This window comes from Leptonotus elevatus, chromosome 2 (genome assembly GCF_054856555.1).
Source record: "Leptonotus elevatus isolate MCC_2025b chromosome 2, RoL_Lele_1.0, whole genome shotgun sequence".
NCBI classification, from domain to species: domain Eukaryota; kingdom Metazoa; phylum Chordata; class Actinopteri; order Syngnathiformes; family Syngnathidae; genus Leptonotus; species Leptonotus elevatus.
In genome coordinates, this window is record NC_141240.1 from 28,979,263 (window position 1) to 28,995,277 (window position 16,015).

Consider the following 16,015-nt stretch of genomic DNA (forward strand, 5'->3'; position numbering starts at 1 on the left):
CGTCTGAAAAGTGCCATCAATTGTCACTCAGAAAACTGTGGATTTATGCTCACTTCAACCTCTGAAAATATTAGTCTTATCGCCCCCATATTTTGGATTTGATGGACGTCAAGTGTTTTTGTCATTCAATTGAGCACCGACAGAGGTGAAAACGCTTCATGTCCATCAAATCCAAAACATGGGGGCAGTCGTTCTAATATGTTCAGAAATAAGTAGAGATGTGCAAGTGACTTTTTGGTGATGACTGATCACAATTTTCTGACCTGAAATGAAATTAAGATTCTTTACATGAAGCATTTTACATTTACCTTACATTTTTCTAATGTAAAATATGAGCCCGGGAAAACATTGCTCTTAGCTCCCCGAGGCTGTCGATAAGTAGAATGCAATGTCTCGTGTCTGCAGCTCTGGTGAGCGGTGGCTTCTCCCCTTCCTCCACAGCCACTTCGGGCTTCAGCAGCCAGGGGAGCAGCACGCTGCCCTGCCCCATGGTGCCCACCGCACCCACCAGTCCTCGGACCTCAACCGGCAAGCGGCGGAACAGGAAGAAGGACCACAAGAGCTCTTGTATGACAAACTGCTAAGCTTGCGCTGCATTCAAGACTGCTGGGAATTAGTATTACCCATAGAAGGATATATAAAAAAAAAAAAAAGATGTTAGCAGCAAGATTTTTTTTCTTTTCTTTCTATTCAGATGCAATGAGCTTTACATTTAAAAACACTTTTGGTGTAGTTTCATCCTGCCAGTGTGCCTCCATTGTTAATCTAAAATGTGACTTGACACTTCTGAATGACTCATTTCTTTTCTGTCACCTTGCGTGAGCGGTAGACTAGTACATGCCCGTTTTTATGTCACACCAGTTCCTGATATGGCGTTTATGTGCCACGTTTCCACTAATCTCTCGCCCACGGTGTCCCCTCTCTCGCATAGTGTCGCTGGCATCCAGTTCCGTGGGCCCTGGAGGGCAAGTTTTCCACGTGGAAGTGAGCGAGGTGGTCCTGAGGGGGGATCCGCTTACAGGTTTTGGGATCCAGCTGCAGGGGGGTGTCTTTGCCACAGAAACTCTTTCTGCTCCTCCCATCATCCGCTTCATTGAACCAGACAGCCCGGCTGAGAGGTAATGCACAGACACCAAATAGGAAGCGCAAATCATATACAGTGTTGGGGGGGGACGGTCACCTTGAACATGGAGTGCTAATCATTCAGCCAGGCAATGACACATCAAGCAAGCTAATTTTAGCCTCATGAGTATTTGGTTTGAAGGCAGACACATTAGAGATGCATCACGCCGTCAGACACGAGATGTTTTTTCTCTCTCGCTTTGTTCCTCTTCCAACATTTTGCATATGCATAAAGGAGCATAAATACTTACTTTGCATGTGGATTATGCTTGGATTTGAATGTGAGCAGTTGTTTAGGTTTGACATTGTCTGTTCTTCCACTGAAGAGCAATAAAGCACTCTTAAATGTGTTTAAGGTTAGGCTATTGCTATTTTTCCAAACTGAAGCTAAATTATGGAGTTGATCGATGGCAGTGAATTAAATTCACAACAAGCAGCAATTTGCTGTAAAACAAACGGTTGGGTCAAAAGTAACCCAATTATGGATGAAAAAAAAAAGAGAAATGGGCCGATCCACTTTATGGGTCAATTTGACCCAACTTTCTGGGTTGTTTTATACAAAATGACCATATTTTTTGACCCGAGTGAAGGATCTGACCAATATGTAGGAGTTGTTTTACACTAAAAGACCCATTTCTTGACTCGGGTCAAATTGACCTAAGTAAAGGATCAGTCCATTTTTGACCCATTGTTGGGTTATTTTTGACCCTACTGTTTAAAACAACTTACTGTTTTGTGTAATGCTAACAAACAGTGTAAAATGTCATAGATGTGCTAACAAGTAGCATCAGTGCCAGTGTTTTAACACTTTTATAGACATTTGAAAAAAGGCAGGTTTTTTTTATTTAATTTTTTTTTTAAAAGGATTATTACTGCAGTTTACAAACTGTTGATGTGTGTGTACTATACTGCCCCCAAGTGGCCATGTTTTGAACATCAGAAGGAGCAGCGCTGGCAATTGAATTAAAAAATGTGGTGAAAATTCTTTCATTTATATTAATTGTGTCGCTAATTTGTTTTAATAAAGTACAATATAATAGAGTGCTAGTTCTTGTATCATAAACCACGTTATGCATATTTTATTTCTTTTTTTAGATTGTAAGTTACATTCATTTCAATGAGAAAAGATGATCTGGCACTTTTTGCTTTGTGCACACACATTTTCAAACCAACCTTTATTTATTTATATATTATTTTTAATGTCCTTGTCAACACAAATTTGTTAGTGTTTGTCCCACGTGCCTCTTTGGCCTGGCCCAGTGTGTAGTGTCCTTGTCCTTAGAGTTCATGATGGTTTTTGCCCCGGGGTCACCTCCCCTGTGTGACACCATTTAAGTCAAGCAGCAGTGGGACAGTTGTGCAGTCCACGTGAGCCTCCCACTGGGATGTTGACGCCTAAGCCTCCTTGCAAGCTTAATCTGCTGCGGGGATGTTGGCCAATTAATATTTGATGACAGGACTTTATTTTGTAGGCGTGACGTGATTTCCCAAGGGTTTTTTTTTCAGGGAATTTAGGAACAAACTACACACTCATTGACCAAAACGTTTGATACACCATGAGACGGCTTGAACGTACAGTCTGCCTTTACCAAAACATGTTTTTTGTTTTTAAAATGTTTATCGTTGTGTTTGTTGCATCTGCAGGTGTGGCTTCATACAGGTTGGAGATAGACTCTTGTCCATCAACGGCATCCCGACTGAAGATGGCACTTTGGAGGAGGCCCATCAGCTGCTCCGAGATTCTGCTCTGGCCAATAAGGTCGCAGTGGAGATTGAGTTTGATGTTGCAGGTACAATTTATTTATTTATTTATTGTGCATATCCTCACAAGGGCTGTAAAGCCATTTACATGTACATATTATTCTATTCATTAGAGTCTGTGGTTCCTAGCAGCGGTACCTTTCATGTCAAACTACCCAAGCGAAGAGGAATGGAGATGGGGATCACAATCAGTGGTGAGTGTTGCTATAAAACTGGCCAGCAGGGTACAGTATTGGGTTGATGATGCTGCGTATGAACACAATTTCCACAATATGATAACATCTACTACAGGAGGTTTGTGGGGGGCAGAGGGGCGGATCTGCTATTATTCTTAAAATAAGAAATTCAATAAAAACATATAACATTACCTGACAATATTTTGTGGTCCTATTAGCTTGCATAAAATAAATAAATAATTGTAAATATCATAAATCACAGAACAACAACAAAAGACATTGCTATTAAGTACCTAGCTACAGATCTTATTTTAGATCTCATTTAAAGTCTTCAAATATTAAATCATTTCAAGTATTAACGCACAAACGATAAGATCAAAACATTGACTCTTTTCCTGTCTTTTATGTTTTTGAATACTAGCAAGTAAGAAGCCTGGCAAGCCGCTCATCATCTCCGATATCAGAAAAGGAAGCATAGCACACAGGTATGTTATTTAATCACAAACTTGTGACATGACTGCTTCATCAACATAGCTTTATCTGTGTGTAGGATTATTCACACACACAAAATCATGACAAAGCTTTCAAATCATAATTGGATTGACCATAAAATGGAGTTCAGTAGATCAGTGGAAGTATGTTTGAGGAAGGCAAAGTGTTGATTAGGGTTGAGGGTGAGGTTGCGGTCACCCTCTATGAGCCCAATGAGTTCATAATAGGATTGACGACGTGAGTCAGGAGCAGCTCCCCAGGTTCCACCAAACAGCTTTGGCCCCTTTCGCACTTTCAGGACGGGCACGCTGGAGCCGGGAGACAGACTGCTGGCCATCGACAGCGTGCGTCTTGACGACTGCGCCATAGAGGACGCCATGCACGTCTTGGATCAGGCCGAAGACATGGTCAAGCTCCGAATACAGAAAGACGAGGACAACATTGGTAGAGATCGCAGCAAACATTTGACATCAGAAAAAATGGCTGAAAGTATAGATTCACTCATTCACCGCCATTGACGGCTATAAACGTCAACAATTCATTTGAACTATTTCTGTTAGTTTAACATTTTTTTCCCACTTTTGTTAACAAGAGTATGAAAATGTACATTTAGAACAGATATAAAATGTGTGATTAATTATGAGTTAACTAGTGAAGTCATGTGATTAATTACAATAAAAAATAATAATCACCTGACGAGATGATTATTAAAAATTAGGGGCGTCAGGCGATTCAAAATTTTACTCGTAATTAATCACATGAATTCAATTCTTAACTCACGATTAATCACAAATGTTACATCTGTTCTAAATGTACAAAAAAAAAATCTAGGTTTTCATACTCTTGTTAACAAAAGTAGGTATATTTTTTTAAAGTAATAGAAATAGTTCAAATGATTTTTTTACGTCTATAACCGTCAATGGCAGTGAATGAGTTCAAATCATGATGATCTCCTTTTGAATCGCAAATTTACTGAGTGTATAATCTGGGCCACTTTAGCTGAACACAGGAAGCCGTTTCTTTTTCTGTTGTATGCAGCGGCCATTTTAGGCATGCATCATATGTGCGTCTGCACGGGTGCCATTCAAGCAAGGCAATGGCAATACAGATTCATTATCGTCCGCCATCTTGTAGAAGAAAATGTGTTACTGGCATGGATAGATGAACAAAGATACATTATTCGGTGTAAATAATTCTAGTATGTGGCTATGTGATGGTCAACATTGACATCAGCTTTAGTTACTGAGTGAACATTTACTCTCTAGATGAACTGGAGATGTCTGGTTCCATCATCTACACTGTGGAGCTGAAGAGATATAACGGACCACTGGGGATCACCATTTCAGGCACGGAGGAGCCCTTTGACCCCATCGTCATTTCGGGTCTAACCAAGAAAGGCCTGGCCGAGAGGTGAGACGCGGGCTAGGGTGGGAGTGACAGGCGAGGGTCAAGGTAGTCGTTAAAAACGAAGGGTGACATTTGCATCAGATACAGAAGTGACGTTAATGCCCCTTGTGTAAATGTTTTCCGTTGAAAACGACTGTAAACAATGGCTGTCTCATTTCTGTTTTCTATTACAAGAAGCCCTTTTGTCCGTCTCAGTCCGATCCGTCCTGGCTGTCAGCACTGTCTGGTATCTCCGTCTCCTCCTCTCTCCAAACTCTGCAGGACCGGGGCCATTCACGTAGGGGACCGCGTGCTGGCTATCAATGGGGTCAGTCTGAAAGGCAAAACTCTGAGCGAGGCTATCCACCTCCTGCAGATGGCCGGGGAGTCGGTCACCCTCAAGATCAAGAAACAAGCAGACCGCGTGTCGGCGTCTCCTCGTTCTCATGGCAAGAAAAGCACATTTGGTCTTAAAGACCCTTCACTGTGACATCACGCGTACTTTGAGGCAGAAATTTGAGCATTTGCCTTTTTTTTTTTTCAAAGGCACTGCAAGTCAACAAATTCTTACATGTCATTTGACCAAAGTGGAGCGATTGGGGGTGGGGGGCAAAGTGAATGGCTTGAATGATCAAATTTAGCCTTCTTCTCTACCACCGTAGTTTGAATGTGTACAGTGTCAGTTAAAAAATGGCCCTCCAGTTTAATTTATATTTAAACTGGTACGTTGATTAAAGAATGGATGAGGTGGAAAATCAAACATGGTTAACATGATTGATGGACTATATTCTGATGGTATTATAACCTTTCAAAAAAGATAGGCTATCACTGTTTCACAATCTTATGGTATGAGTTACAGCTGTAAAATGTATTCTTTTAAGATGTTTGAACACTTTCATTGTTAAAAACCACAGAACATTTGTTCCAATACTAAAAATTTAACATTCAAGGTAATTTTTTTTTGATAAACACTTAACATTTAATCACAATATGTATTAAATAAGTATAAACCTACATTACAACAACAATCATAAATAATAGTTTTTCTTAAAAAAAAAAAGTGTCTATCATGAAGCAATTTTGCACATACATAACAATTGGTGGTAAACTTAAGTCCGTATCCCCCAGGGGGCAAACATTTGTGATGCTAGCATATTCGGGGTTCACTCAAGGTCGCAACAGTTTCCAAACATTCTCTAAACAGTTTTAATGGTTTTCTAAACCGTTTTACTATTTTTATTTTTCGTCCCATGTTCAAAATTTCGTTGTACCAAGAAAACACCACTGTTTAAAGAACCATTAAAACAGTTTAGAGAACGTTAAGGATCCGTTGTGACCTTGAGGAAACGCTGACAAACCCTCACATGAAATCAACATTCGCTAGCGTCGCACACGCTCGCCCCTTAGTTAGATACAGGCTTTAGATATAATGCCAGCTAAATGTAATTTGAGCACAATTGGAGAAGTACTTATTTGGTAGAAAATGAGTAGGCCTATTGACTTCTCTGCTTCGTAAAATAATGTCAGAGAGGCAACAAGCTGATGCTAGCTATGGTAGTTAACTGCTATGCTATCTTTTATGGTAGGAAGCTCGCTAACACTCATAGCTTGTTCCAAAACTTAATTTCAAGACTGTGTTCTCATTAAAAACAAACAAAGCAAAAACCACTCATACTAGAGGAACAATAATGGGAAATTTTAGTATTATTTTTTTCAAAACTGAGCTATAGCTACCTGGTGACTAGCCTAGCCTAGCCTCATGTGGTTCAACCTTTTTGGTCCTGTGGTCACTGCTTGCTTCCAGAATATGATGGTAGGCGGCTTCTGGACAGAGAAGCTGGCTTTCTGAGTGACCTTGAGGATGAACTGATGGATTCGCAGAGAATCGGTAAACACTCCGAGATGTACTCCGCCACCGTGCCCAGCATTGACTCCGCAATGAGCTCCTGGGACGGCTCGGGATGCGACGCCGGCTACGGTAGCCAAGGTGAGGTCGGGAGAGTATGTTCTTTCCAAAACGGACTCCTTCCTTCTAAGATGTTGTATTGTTCTCAGGAACTTATCTTCACAAAGATATCTTGTTAAATCCCAATGATTGGAGGAGAACAAAGTACAGGAGCCCAGTCGGGTCCAGCTCTGCAGGCCTGATGCAGCACACGGGGCTCTACGACGGGAGACTAAGTGAGGATGACTGGGACAAGATGCCTGGGTGAGAAAGCGTAGGCCTTCTGCTTCAGTTTCCCAACCCGTCGCCTCCTTTTTATGTCAGTGCAGCTGTAATTCTCTCATTGAGCTTTATTTCTGTGAGCTTCTCTGCTTTGCTTTTCTTTACGTTTGATTTCTTTGACAAAGGCAAACTGCACTGTGAGTCACACCGTAGCTAGAGATAGATGGATATTAAAGTGCCACAGCAGCGTTTGCTTGTCAATTGATGCTTTCATGTTTTGTTTGCTTGTCCAAACGGTCCTTTTTTTCTTTTTCTTTCTCAGGTATTCTCTCTCTGATCTGCTTTACTAATTGCCCACAAGCTCTTTGGTGTGTCACCTTTTTCATGCCCACACCAAAACACATCAGGACACGTCAGCCATATGTCTCCTTGTACTTTTTTATTTTTTTTTGTCACATGCTTTCATTGTTCTAGTTTTTTTGTGGGGGGGAGGGGGGGTGGAAATGACTTTTGTATTTAGTAAAAGAGAAAATATTTGTGATGGACTCTTCAGTGTTTGAGATGTGTCCAGTGTGGTTTTGAGACTTTCAAAGGGACTCTCCTTAACCCCCCCAAAAAAACCTCACTCCTACAATTTCCCACGCTGCTCTCAAAGGCAGCACGGCCTCAAGACGGCAAGACTGCTCTCATGTTGTGGTTCCTGCATTGTCGTAGATTCATCAGCCCCCCTCATTGCCATGGCAACCTGAATCAGGACGATAGCTTCTGGTCGCAGGCTCTGCAGGACCTGGAGACTTGTGGCCAGTCTGAGATCCTCAGGGAGCTGGAGGTAGGCCTTCCTTTCTCAGGCTCCTTCTCCCCGTCTGGCTTGCCGGGCTATATGGTCAAGCCAGATGAAGCTTTATGATAATCTCTTGTGTGTAATCTGCTATTAAATCAGACGGGGCAGACAGGACACCTGTTGCCATGCGAAGTGATGTTTACAAAGCACAACACATTCAAATGGCTTCAATGCATTTCCCCGTTTTGTGTGTGCGTGCGCTCTTACAGGCATCTATGACAGGTAGCGCTTTGAGTCTGTACCTTGAGGAAACCAAGACCGATGAAGACTCAATGTTTCTGTCAGAAATAAGTCCCATTAAGCAAGAGGAACCGAAAGTGGCAACTAAGAACAGGAGCAACATCAGCATGTTGACGGGATGTGGCGGAGGCTCTAATAGTTTGTCCTCGATGGCCCTGCACAAGGTAGCGTGGGCTCGTTTTTGTGAAAATCTGCAATGACTTGGTTTTAAAATTTACGTAGATCACAATAACTCATTTGCTCCCAAAAATTTATAAATGTGTTCTATTTAAGTATCCCAAAGACGTATTTATACGGTAAAAAAATAAAAAATGCTAGAGCATACAGAAGGCTTTGATGCGGCCTCTCAACTGCACAAAACGGTTGAAACACTGTTAGTTATTACAAAAACGGCCAGCAGGTGGTAGCAGAGTAGAAGAGATCAACCAGGGCCATGTTGCAAACAAGCTAATTTACCGATTTGTGAATAATGATGAAACTTAGCGAAATACTAATACTAATTGCTGCAAAACGGAAACGGATAGAAATATACTTTTTTTTTCTCGATGAAAGAGACTCTAATCTTTCTTTTGGTAGGTTCCATTTTTTTTTTTTTAAGCAATAGAACACAATATTCTGCGGGACTTGCAAAATCACATAAAATCCAGTAAAACAGCCAGGAGAGAAGGGGGTTGCTTCAGTGAAAATGGCTGCGAATGAATGAGTTAAGATGGAAAAATATCTGCTTCACTCTCACCATATGTATTTTTTTATTAGGTTGTGTTTTCCGAGTACATATCTCGATGGAGTCTATGTCCTTCACAGATGGACTTAGTGAGTCAGTGCAGTTTGGGTAATATCATATTTTGAGTTGAAACTACTCATTTGTTATCATTGGGAAGTCATCATGGCAGCAAATCAAAGCTACTGTTTGGTTATACCACAGCTGTGTGTCGTTAGTCCCAACATTTGAAAGCACATCGATGCGGTTGACTTTTTATTACTTCACTCAAAATCACAGAGTCACTTTGCTAAATGTACAATATCTGTATTGCATGCGTGCAGGTGACCATCAGAAAGGACCCCGGGAGCCGTGACTTTGGCTTCAGTGTATCTGACGGGCTTGTGGAAAAAGGAGTGTTTGTCAACATGATCCGCCCTAAAGGCCCGGCTGACCAGGCGGGCCTGAAGCCTTACGATCGTGTACTTCAGGTGACTCTTTATTTCTGTCAACTCAAACGTGGTTTCTTTTTTTTTTTTTTTTTTTTTTTTCTTTTCTTAAGAGCTCAGTATTGTTCATTCGGAAATGTCATCATCATTGCTTTTTTTTTTTTTTTTTTTAAAAAATATATATATATATATATATATACACATATATACATACATACATACATACATTTTTTTTTTTTGTGTGTGTGGGTGAGTATGTGTGTGTGCGTGCGTGCGTGTGTTTGTTAGCTCACCAGAAAACCTATTAGAAAAAAAAAAAATCTCATACCGTTCACCTAAATCGAACACCAGGAGACCCGAGGGGACCGAAGAAAACCAAGGAAGGTGAAATCCAGCACCGACCAAAATCAAACGTGGTTTCTCTCGATGTTTATGGTTATTGGGAGACAATAGAAACTAATATAAAGTTGTAACCAATAATTACCTTTTTTAGTGTGAAGGAAAATTGGAAGCGGATACATTAGCAAGAGACGACGGCCGTTTGTATTGTTTATCTTAGCATAGCTTAGCATGGAGGAAAGTAGACATAGGCAGGGGTAACGCTAATGCTAGTTTGAATGACCTGAATCCCCAAGTTCAGTTCAGTTCAGTATATTGAACCTTTTTTTATGTACCCTTCAGGGACATTGTTGCCGGTGTTTTGGTAATGCGGAAGTGCACCAAAATGAATATATGTGTATAAAGAGGATTTCCCCTTCTCGTCATGATTCGCTAGTCAAATATTTGCTGAATGCCTCGCCTATTTACTGTTAAGTGCTCTTACTGAAATGCCACTTGATGGCGCAAAATGTTTGTCTCATTGAGAAGTAGTGCTTTGTTGCTATCATGCTGAGAAGGGCAAAACATTGGTGCTTTTAAAAGCTGAGGTCACACATTGTGACAGCTGAATGTACCTCCATTTTGTCACAACTGTTTTAAGTCCTCATGACCCTGCTTGGAAGTCAAGTCCCCGTTTGTGTATCATAAATACAGTGGAATGTCTGAGTTTGAGCGTCTTGGAACTTGTACAAATCGGGCATCGACCAAAAAGTGTCTCGGAGTTTGACCTCATCCTCGGAGTTCGAACACCCAAGCAAAGCCAAACGTACCCTGAATGGGTAGCCGAGTGCTCGCGTTGAGATGACGTGCTGCTCATTTTCAGGTCAGAGCGGGTGAATACTCCCGGAGGTGCTCCGTACATTCGCGAGTGCATTTCGATTTTTTTACATACATAATTTCCAATGGGAAAAATTGTTTCGGAGGTTGAACAATTCGGACTTTGAACATTTCACAGGAACGAATTGCGTTAAAACTCCGAGGTACCACTTGTAATTCAATTCAGCTCCTTCAAGTGTGCACAATTTGGCCCTTGGGGGCAGTACAATACAGTCATGCAGACACAAAGACGTAAATTATTCTGTAAAGTTGCAGTTAAATTTGTTGTTTCACAGAGGATAAAGAATATATGCCTATGAGAATTCGCAGTTTGGTATTTGCAAAGATACATTTTTGGGAAACCTGTTTCCCATTTTTCATGGAAACGTACCCACATTCCCTTTTTTTTTTTTTTTAACCTCATCCTAGTTTATTCATGCGGTTGTTGTTTTTTCATGGTATTGATGAGTGTCAATTCACGGATTGACACAGACGTGGATAAGGTTCCACAAGTCACATGCCAAATGAAAACACCATCCAAAAGATTTGATTCGATGTCTTCTTCCAGGTGAACCGTGTGCGGACCAGAGACTTGGACTGCTGTCTCACCGTGCCCCTGATCACGGAAGCGGGGGACATCCTGGATCTGGTCATTAGCAGGAGTCCAATGGGCACGTTCGACAGCCGGGGTCTGCCCGGCGACCGCTACGACCCTTCCATTTCACTGCTCTGCTTTTCTGAGCACCGCACCAACAGCATTGCCCTGTGAGCACCAACACATAGACGGGCTGGCACCTCACACACACGCGCACACACGCATTACATCACACACACGCTCGTCAGTCACATGGCACCTGCCGGACGCTCACAGCATCCAGGGCACGACCGGTGTTAATCACTATGTTCACATGATGCTTTTCAGAGGGGGCTCCAGTTTTCCGGGTGCCCCCCTTCCCCCCGCACCTCCACCCCCAATTCCCATTGCAAGGTGTTATATAACATAGGATTATTTTCTTGGCTTACTGCCCATGTTCCCACAAAGACGGTCCAGTCTACCCCAAATAGATTTCTCAACTGCAACCAGCCAAGCATCATAAAAAGGTTTCATCGTATATGTTAATCTCATGAATGCTTGCAAAGACATGTTGGATTTTCTCGCGGACGTCCTTGGGAATGTGTTCTGCTCACGTGGCACTGTATTTTTATCCACTTCACATTCTCAAACATCACCCCATGCACGTTTTCACTTGATGGGAATTGTCGGACTTATGTTGTTGTCTTTCTTTTTGGACCACCGCCTGACCCCGTGTTGTTGGTACGAGCTCAGCAAGTGACTTATTAACTTACAGAAGCCCCCAGTGTCATGTCTTGTTTACCTCCAGGGGGGTTGTTGCGAACGTGCCCCTCCCAAATACGCCTCCAGTTCAAATGAAGCGCTGACATCCTGACCCGCACAGCGTTAGCATGTCAACTCTTGGCAGTCCAACGTCTCCAGAGGCCTATTTTTTAAAAAGCTTTGTATATATCAATCAAATGTTCAGATGTTATGATTCTATTTTGGTGTAAAGTAACTTTTTATTTCTCTTACATGCATGTAAAAATTACTTGCGTGAGTTGTTATACTGAATGTGGGGGTTTTATTTGGACTTGGTTTTTTTTTATATGTATAATAAGCTAAGATGTATTTCTTTCTTTCTTTTTTTGTAATAAAAGTTTTAAAACCCTTGACTAGTTTGCTTTTGGTTCCATGAGCGAGGAAAGGGGCTGGGGTCAAACGATAAAAAATAAATGTATAAATAAAAGATGGCACCATGTGCCGGCTAAAAAACAACTTTGCTCTCAAAGTACCAATTTAAAATGTTGCATTAAAAAAGCTAAAATATTATTCATGAATACATTTTTTGTCCAGAGGTTCTTAAAATTTAAATAATGCTTTCTACTGTCATAAAAAGTTAAAATACAAATTATTTATTTAACCCTCCTGTTATATTTTGGGTCAAATTGAAAAAATAAAATAAATTTAATTCTAGAAGAAAAAAAAAATTGGTGCAACTGTCTGCCTGCCTTTGTTTTTCTATTTTTTTTTTATTAATATTAAAAACATTGCATTGTGTTATATATTTATATATGATTAAACAATAGAACGGGTCACATTGACCCATGAACATTGTTAAGAGACAAACAACAGAAGGGTAAATTAAAAAAAGTTTTTAAACAGGCTACAAGCTTTATACCAATGTATTTGACTGTATTTCATGTTTTCAATGTACTTTTTTTTTCGCCTTTAATTTAATGTTTCTTTCACATACTAGTATCGCTGCTCTAATGGAAACGTTTCTCCTTTGACCTGAAATAGACTTGATAAGTAAGTTCATGGAGTTTAACTCTTGACTGGACAATGCTCTAATCAAACATTGAGTGTTTACATCGCGCTGTACGAGATCAAAGATCATTTGTAGTCGGCGCGTTAGGGAGCGTTTGCATCCGTGCGCACGTCTCATGCCTTACAGTTCTTGCCTAATGGATGAGGTTTGCTTTATAGTGGGTCATATACTTGGCTTGGCTTTTTAGGTCAAGTGTCAATGAGCTACAACAGAGAGTGTGATGGGCTGTACAAGTGGCAATGGGGGGGGGGGTACAAAAAGGTTCCCATAAAGATTACATAGTACTTGAAATGGGAGAGGAACTTTAAGCAGAGCCCTTTATCAGTAGACATTTTCGGTAACCTAGTTAAGTCCAGAAGTATTAGAACAATGACATAAAAATAAATAAATAAATTGCCTTGATCCACTACTACAATAATACATTTGAAGTAAAAACAAGAGTAAAATGTAGACAACGATTCATTTATTAAAAAAACTTTCACAGATATGACTCATTTTCAAATCACCTTTTCACACTGCACTTGCTCTTCCAGATGTTGCAGTCCAAGTCTGCCCATATTTGCGAAGTGGTTGCCTAAATGGCCTACCAGGAAGTAGCAACTGGGTAATATTATGGATTTGGATTCATGTGTTGGAGCGCTCCGTCCATCACTAACCCGGTTTACATGGAGCCATGTATTCCGATTAGAATGAATCCGAACGGCCAAACGCAATGAAAAAGCTCCATGCAAACGCCTCAATCAGAATGAAAAGGCTGAATCTGAATGGAATTTCATTCGGAATCACAGGGGTGGTATATTCCTTTCGTCAGTAAGGACGAATGTCATGTATACAATTCAATCGGAATGGCGAGGCTGCGTGCAGCAACACGCATGCTCTGTCTTGACGTAAATGCGTCGTGACATCGTCGTTTCCACCCACTAAAATGATGGCAGCTTGTCTGCGAGGGGAGAACTTGTTTTCAAAGTACTTTAAACATGTTTTTATCTAGATGTTGCTTCACTAAAAATGTTACCACTATCACAACTATTGTGCTAAAGGACAAATAAACTCCCATCTTCATAAATCACGCGATTGATGTCTCTCGGGGAGTTATAATAATGGTTCACTGATTCAGGTGAATGAGCTATCTTCACACCAAAACATCACTTAAGACCGACTCAGAGCAAGGTTCCAAATGATACACTAAACAAGAGTTTGCCTTTCATTGCTTTACTCCAAGTTTCTTCATTCAATTCACTTCCATCTTCATACAACATTGATGCAGGATTTCTTCCATCTTCATACAATATTTGTTCAGTATTTGTGGGCTATTGGTGTAAGGTGTGACTGTAGGTGTGTCGGGGTGTGTGGTTTGTGTGTCTGTATGTGGTTTGTGTGTCTGTATGTGGTTTCCTAAAAAAAAAGACGGAAAATAGGCCAATAAGCCAATGTATGCAACTTAGGTTAAGACACTCACATTAAACAGGGCAAATTCAACAAGCGCAGTTAAGCTAGTGACATTTAAAACAGCACCTCCGGTATGCGCTCTTATTTTGAAACTAAAAATGGTGACACTTCCTGTGTCTAGCTTAGCAGCGCAACATCAACTTAAAATTACTACGCGATAACGTGCGCATGAGGAACGTCGTCTAAACGCTCGGAACAAAAAATTGGGGTGAACAAGCTATGGCTGGTTCTGACCATGCAAGGTTCTGCCAGGTCCACTGGGAGCAAATTAGGGTTCAGTGTCTTGCTCAAGGACACTTCGACATGGCCACCAGGGGATAGGTTCGAACCCACAACCTCACAGATGGGAGACGACCACTCAAACCACTGAGCCATGCCTTTTACTATTATTTCCTCAATTTTTTGCATGTCGTTTACTGTAGAAGTCCACCAAATTTGTTTCCTGTTAGCAGTCGGAAATCACACCGCCAACCCCTTTCCGCAACTCGAGTTCCGACCAAAACAAAGAGATCACAACACTGGCTCCCAGTTAGCTATATAATAGATTTTAAAATTCTGCTACTGGTCTATAAATCACTGGATGGTTTGGGTGCTGAATATATTCAAGAAATGCTGAATGAATACAAACCCAGCGGGTTCTCTGAGATCTGCAGACTTGGGCCAACTAGTGGAACCCAGAGTTCCAAATAAACATGGTGAAGCTGCATTTAGCTGTTATGCTGCACACTCATGGAAGAAGCTGCCAACAGAAGTAAAGTCAGCCCCGAGTGTAAATGATTTTAAATCAGTGTTGAAAACTTTGCTTTTTTTCCCCCCACATACCTTTGATTTAGGTCTTTTAAACCGTTTCAAATCATGTTTTTTCCCCATTTAATTATTATTTTTAAACTTCCTTATGCTAAATTTTTTTTTAAGTTTGCTGTCTCATGTTTTAACATTGTCAATGTATGTTCTTTTGGTAAATTTTGTAACCTACTTTTGTTTTCTTTTTTTTTGCGCTGAATGCTGTTAATACTGTTTGTTTATGCTTTTATGTGTTGTCTTTCCTTGTGTAAGAAACGTGCTAAACAAATAAACTTGCCTTGCCTTTTCAATCTGACATCACAGCATAGATGCTACAGAATGTTTTTTTTTTTTCAATTTGATGCACGTTGCCACACAACGGCATTCTGGCGTCACAGCACAATGAACGGACTCATCCATGGCGCGCTGGGCTCTGCTAAGTGCAGTGTGAAAAGGCATTAACGCCATTTTCGATGGCTGTTTATGCTTCTTGTTCCATTTTGATATCAATTTGTGAATATCACACACCAGTGGGTTAAGATTAGACAGTTGAATGCAGGGGTTCAGTACTCACAAACTCGGCTATTTTCAGATTTCAAAAAAAAATAAAAATTAACATACTCAATTGTTGACTGAATGTTTATGCCAAATATTTTACTGCCTTGCCTCAGTGGAGCTGCGTAATTTCCTCTTTGCGAAATATATGTACAATTCATGTAATTAAAAATTATTAGATATTGTAAAATATTTACATATATATTTCATTTTTACAGTGAAGATGTCATACATATTTCATCAGATTGTGTACGGCACTACAAGTAATTAGGAGTGGTGAATGCATGAATAGAAAAGAACGATCAATTAAAGCATG

The 16,015-nt window shown here is 40.6% G+C and overlaps 1 protein-coding gene across 4 annotated transcripts in view; it reads left to right on the plus strand.

Moving 5' to 3' along the window:
* LOC147179494 (glutamate receptor-interacting protein 2-like) overlaps positions 1-12,256 on the plus strand; it is a 36,480-nt gene extending 24,224 nt beyond the window's left edge. For 2 of the 4 annotated variants that reach the window (XM_086069063.1, XM_086069065.1), the window contains exons 11-24: positions 406-567; positions 932-1,118; positions 2,767-2,912; positions 2,997-3,077; positions 3,481-3,544; positions 3,850-3,995; positions 4,817-4,961; positions 5,220-5,386; positions 6,742-6,924; positions 6,993-7,146; positions 7,819-7,933; positions 8,155-8,349; positions 9,230-9,376; positions 11,097-12,256. In XM_086069063.1, the coding sequence (XP_085925189.1) occupies positions 406-567; positions 932-1,118; positions 2,767-2,912; positions 2,997-3,077; positions 3,481-3,544; positions 3,850-3,995; positions 4,817-4,961; positions 5,220-5,386; positions 6,742-6,924; positions 6,993-7,146; positions 7,819-7,933; positions 8,155-8,349; positions 9,230-9,376; positions 11,097-11,297 (2,093 nt within the window). In that variant the 3' untranslated portion in view covers positions 11,298-12,256. Of the gene's footprint in view, positions 1-405; positions 568-931; positions 1,119-2,766; positions 2,913-2,996; positions 3,078-3,480; positions 3,545-3,849; positions 3,996-4,816; positions 4,962-5,219; positions 5,387-6,741; positions 6,925-6,992; positions 7,147-7,426; positions 7,785-7,818; positions 7,934-8,154; positions 8,350-9,229; positions 9,377-11,096 lie in introns of those variants that run through there. The other 2 variants (XM_086069064.1, XM_086069066.1) reach the window with 2 other exon arrangements.
* Positions 12,257-16,015: the final 3,759 nt, after the last annotated feature.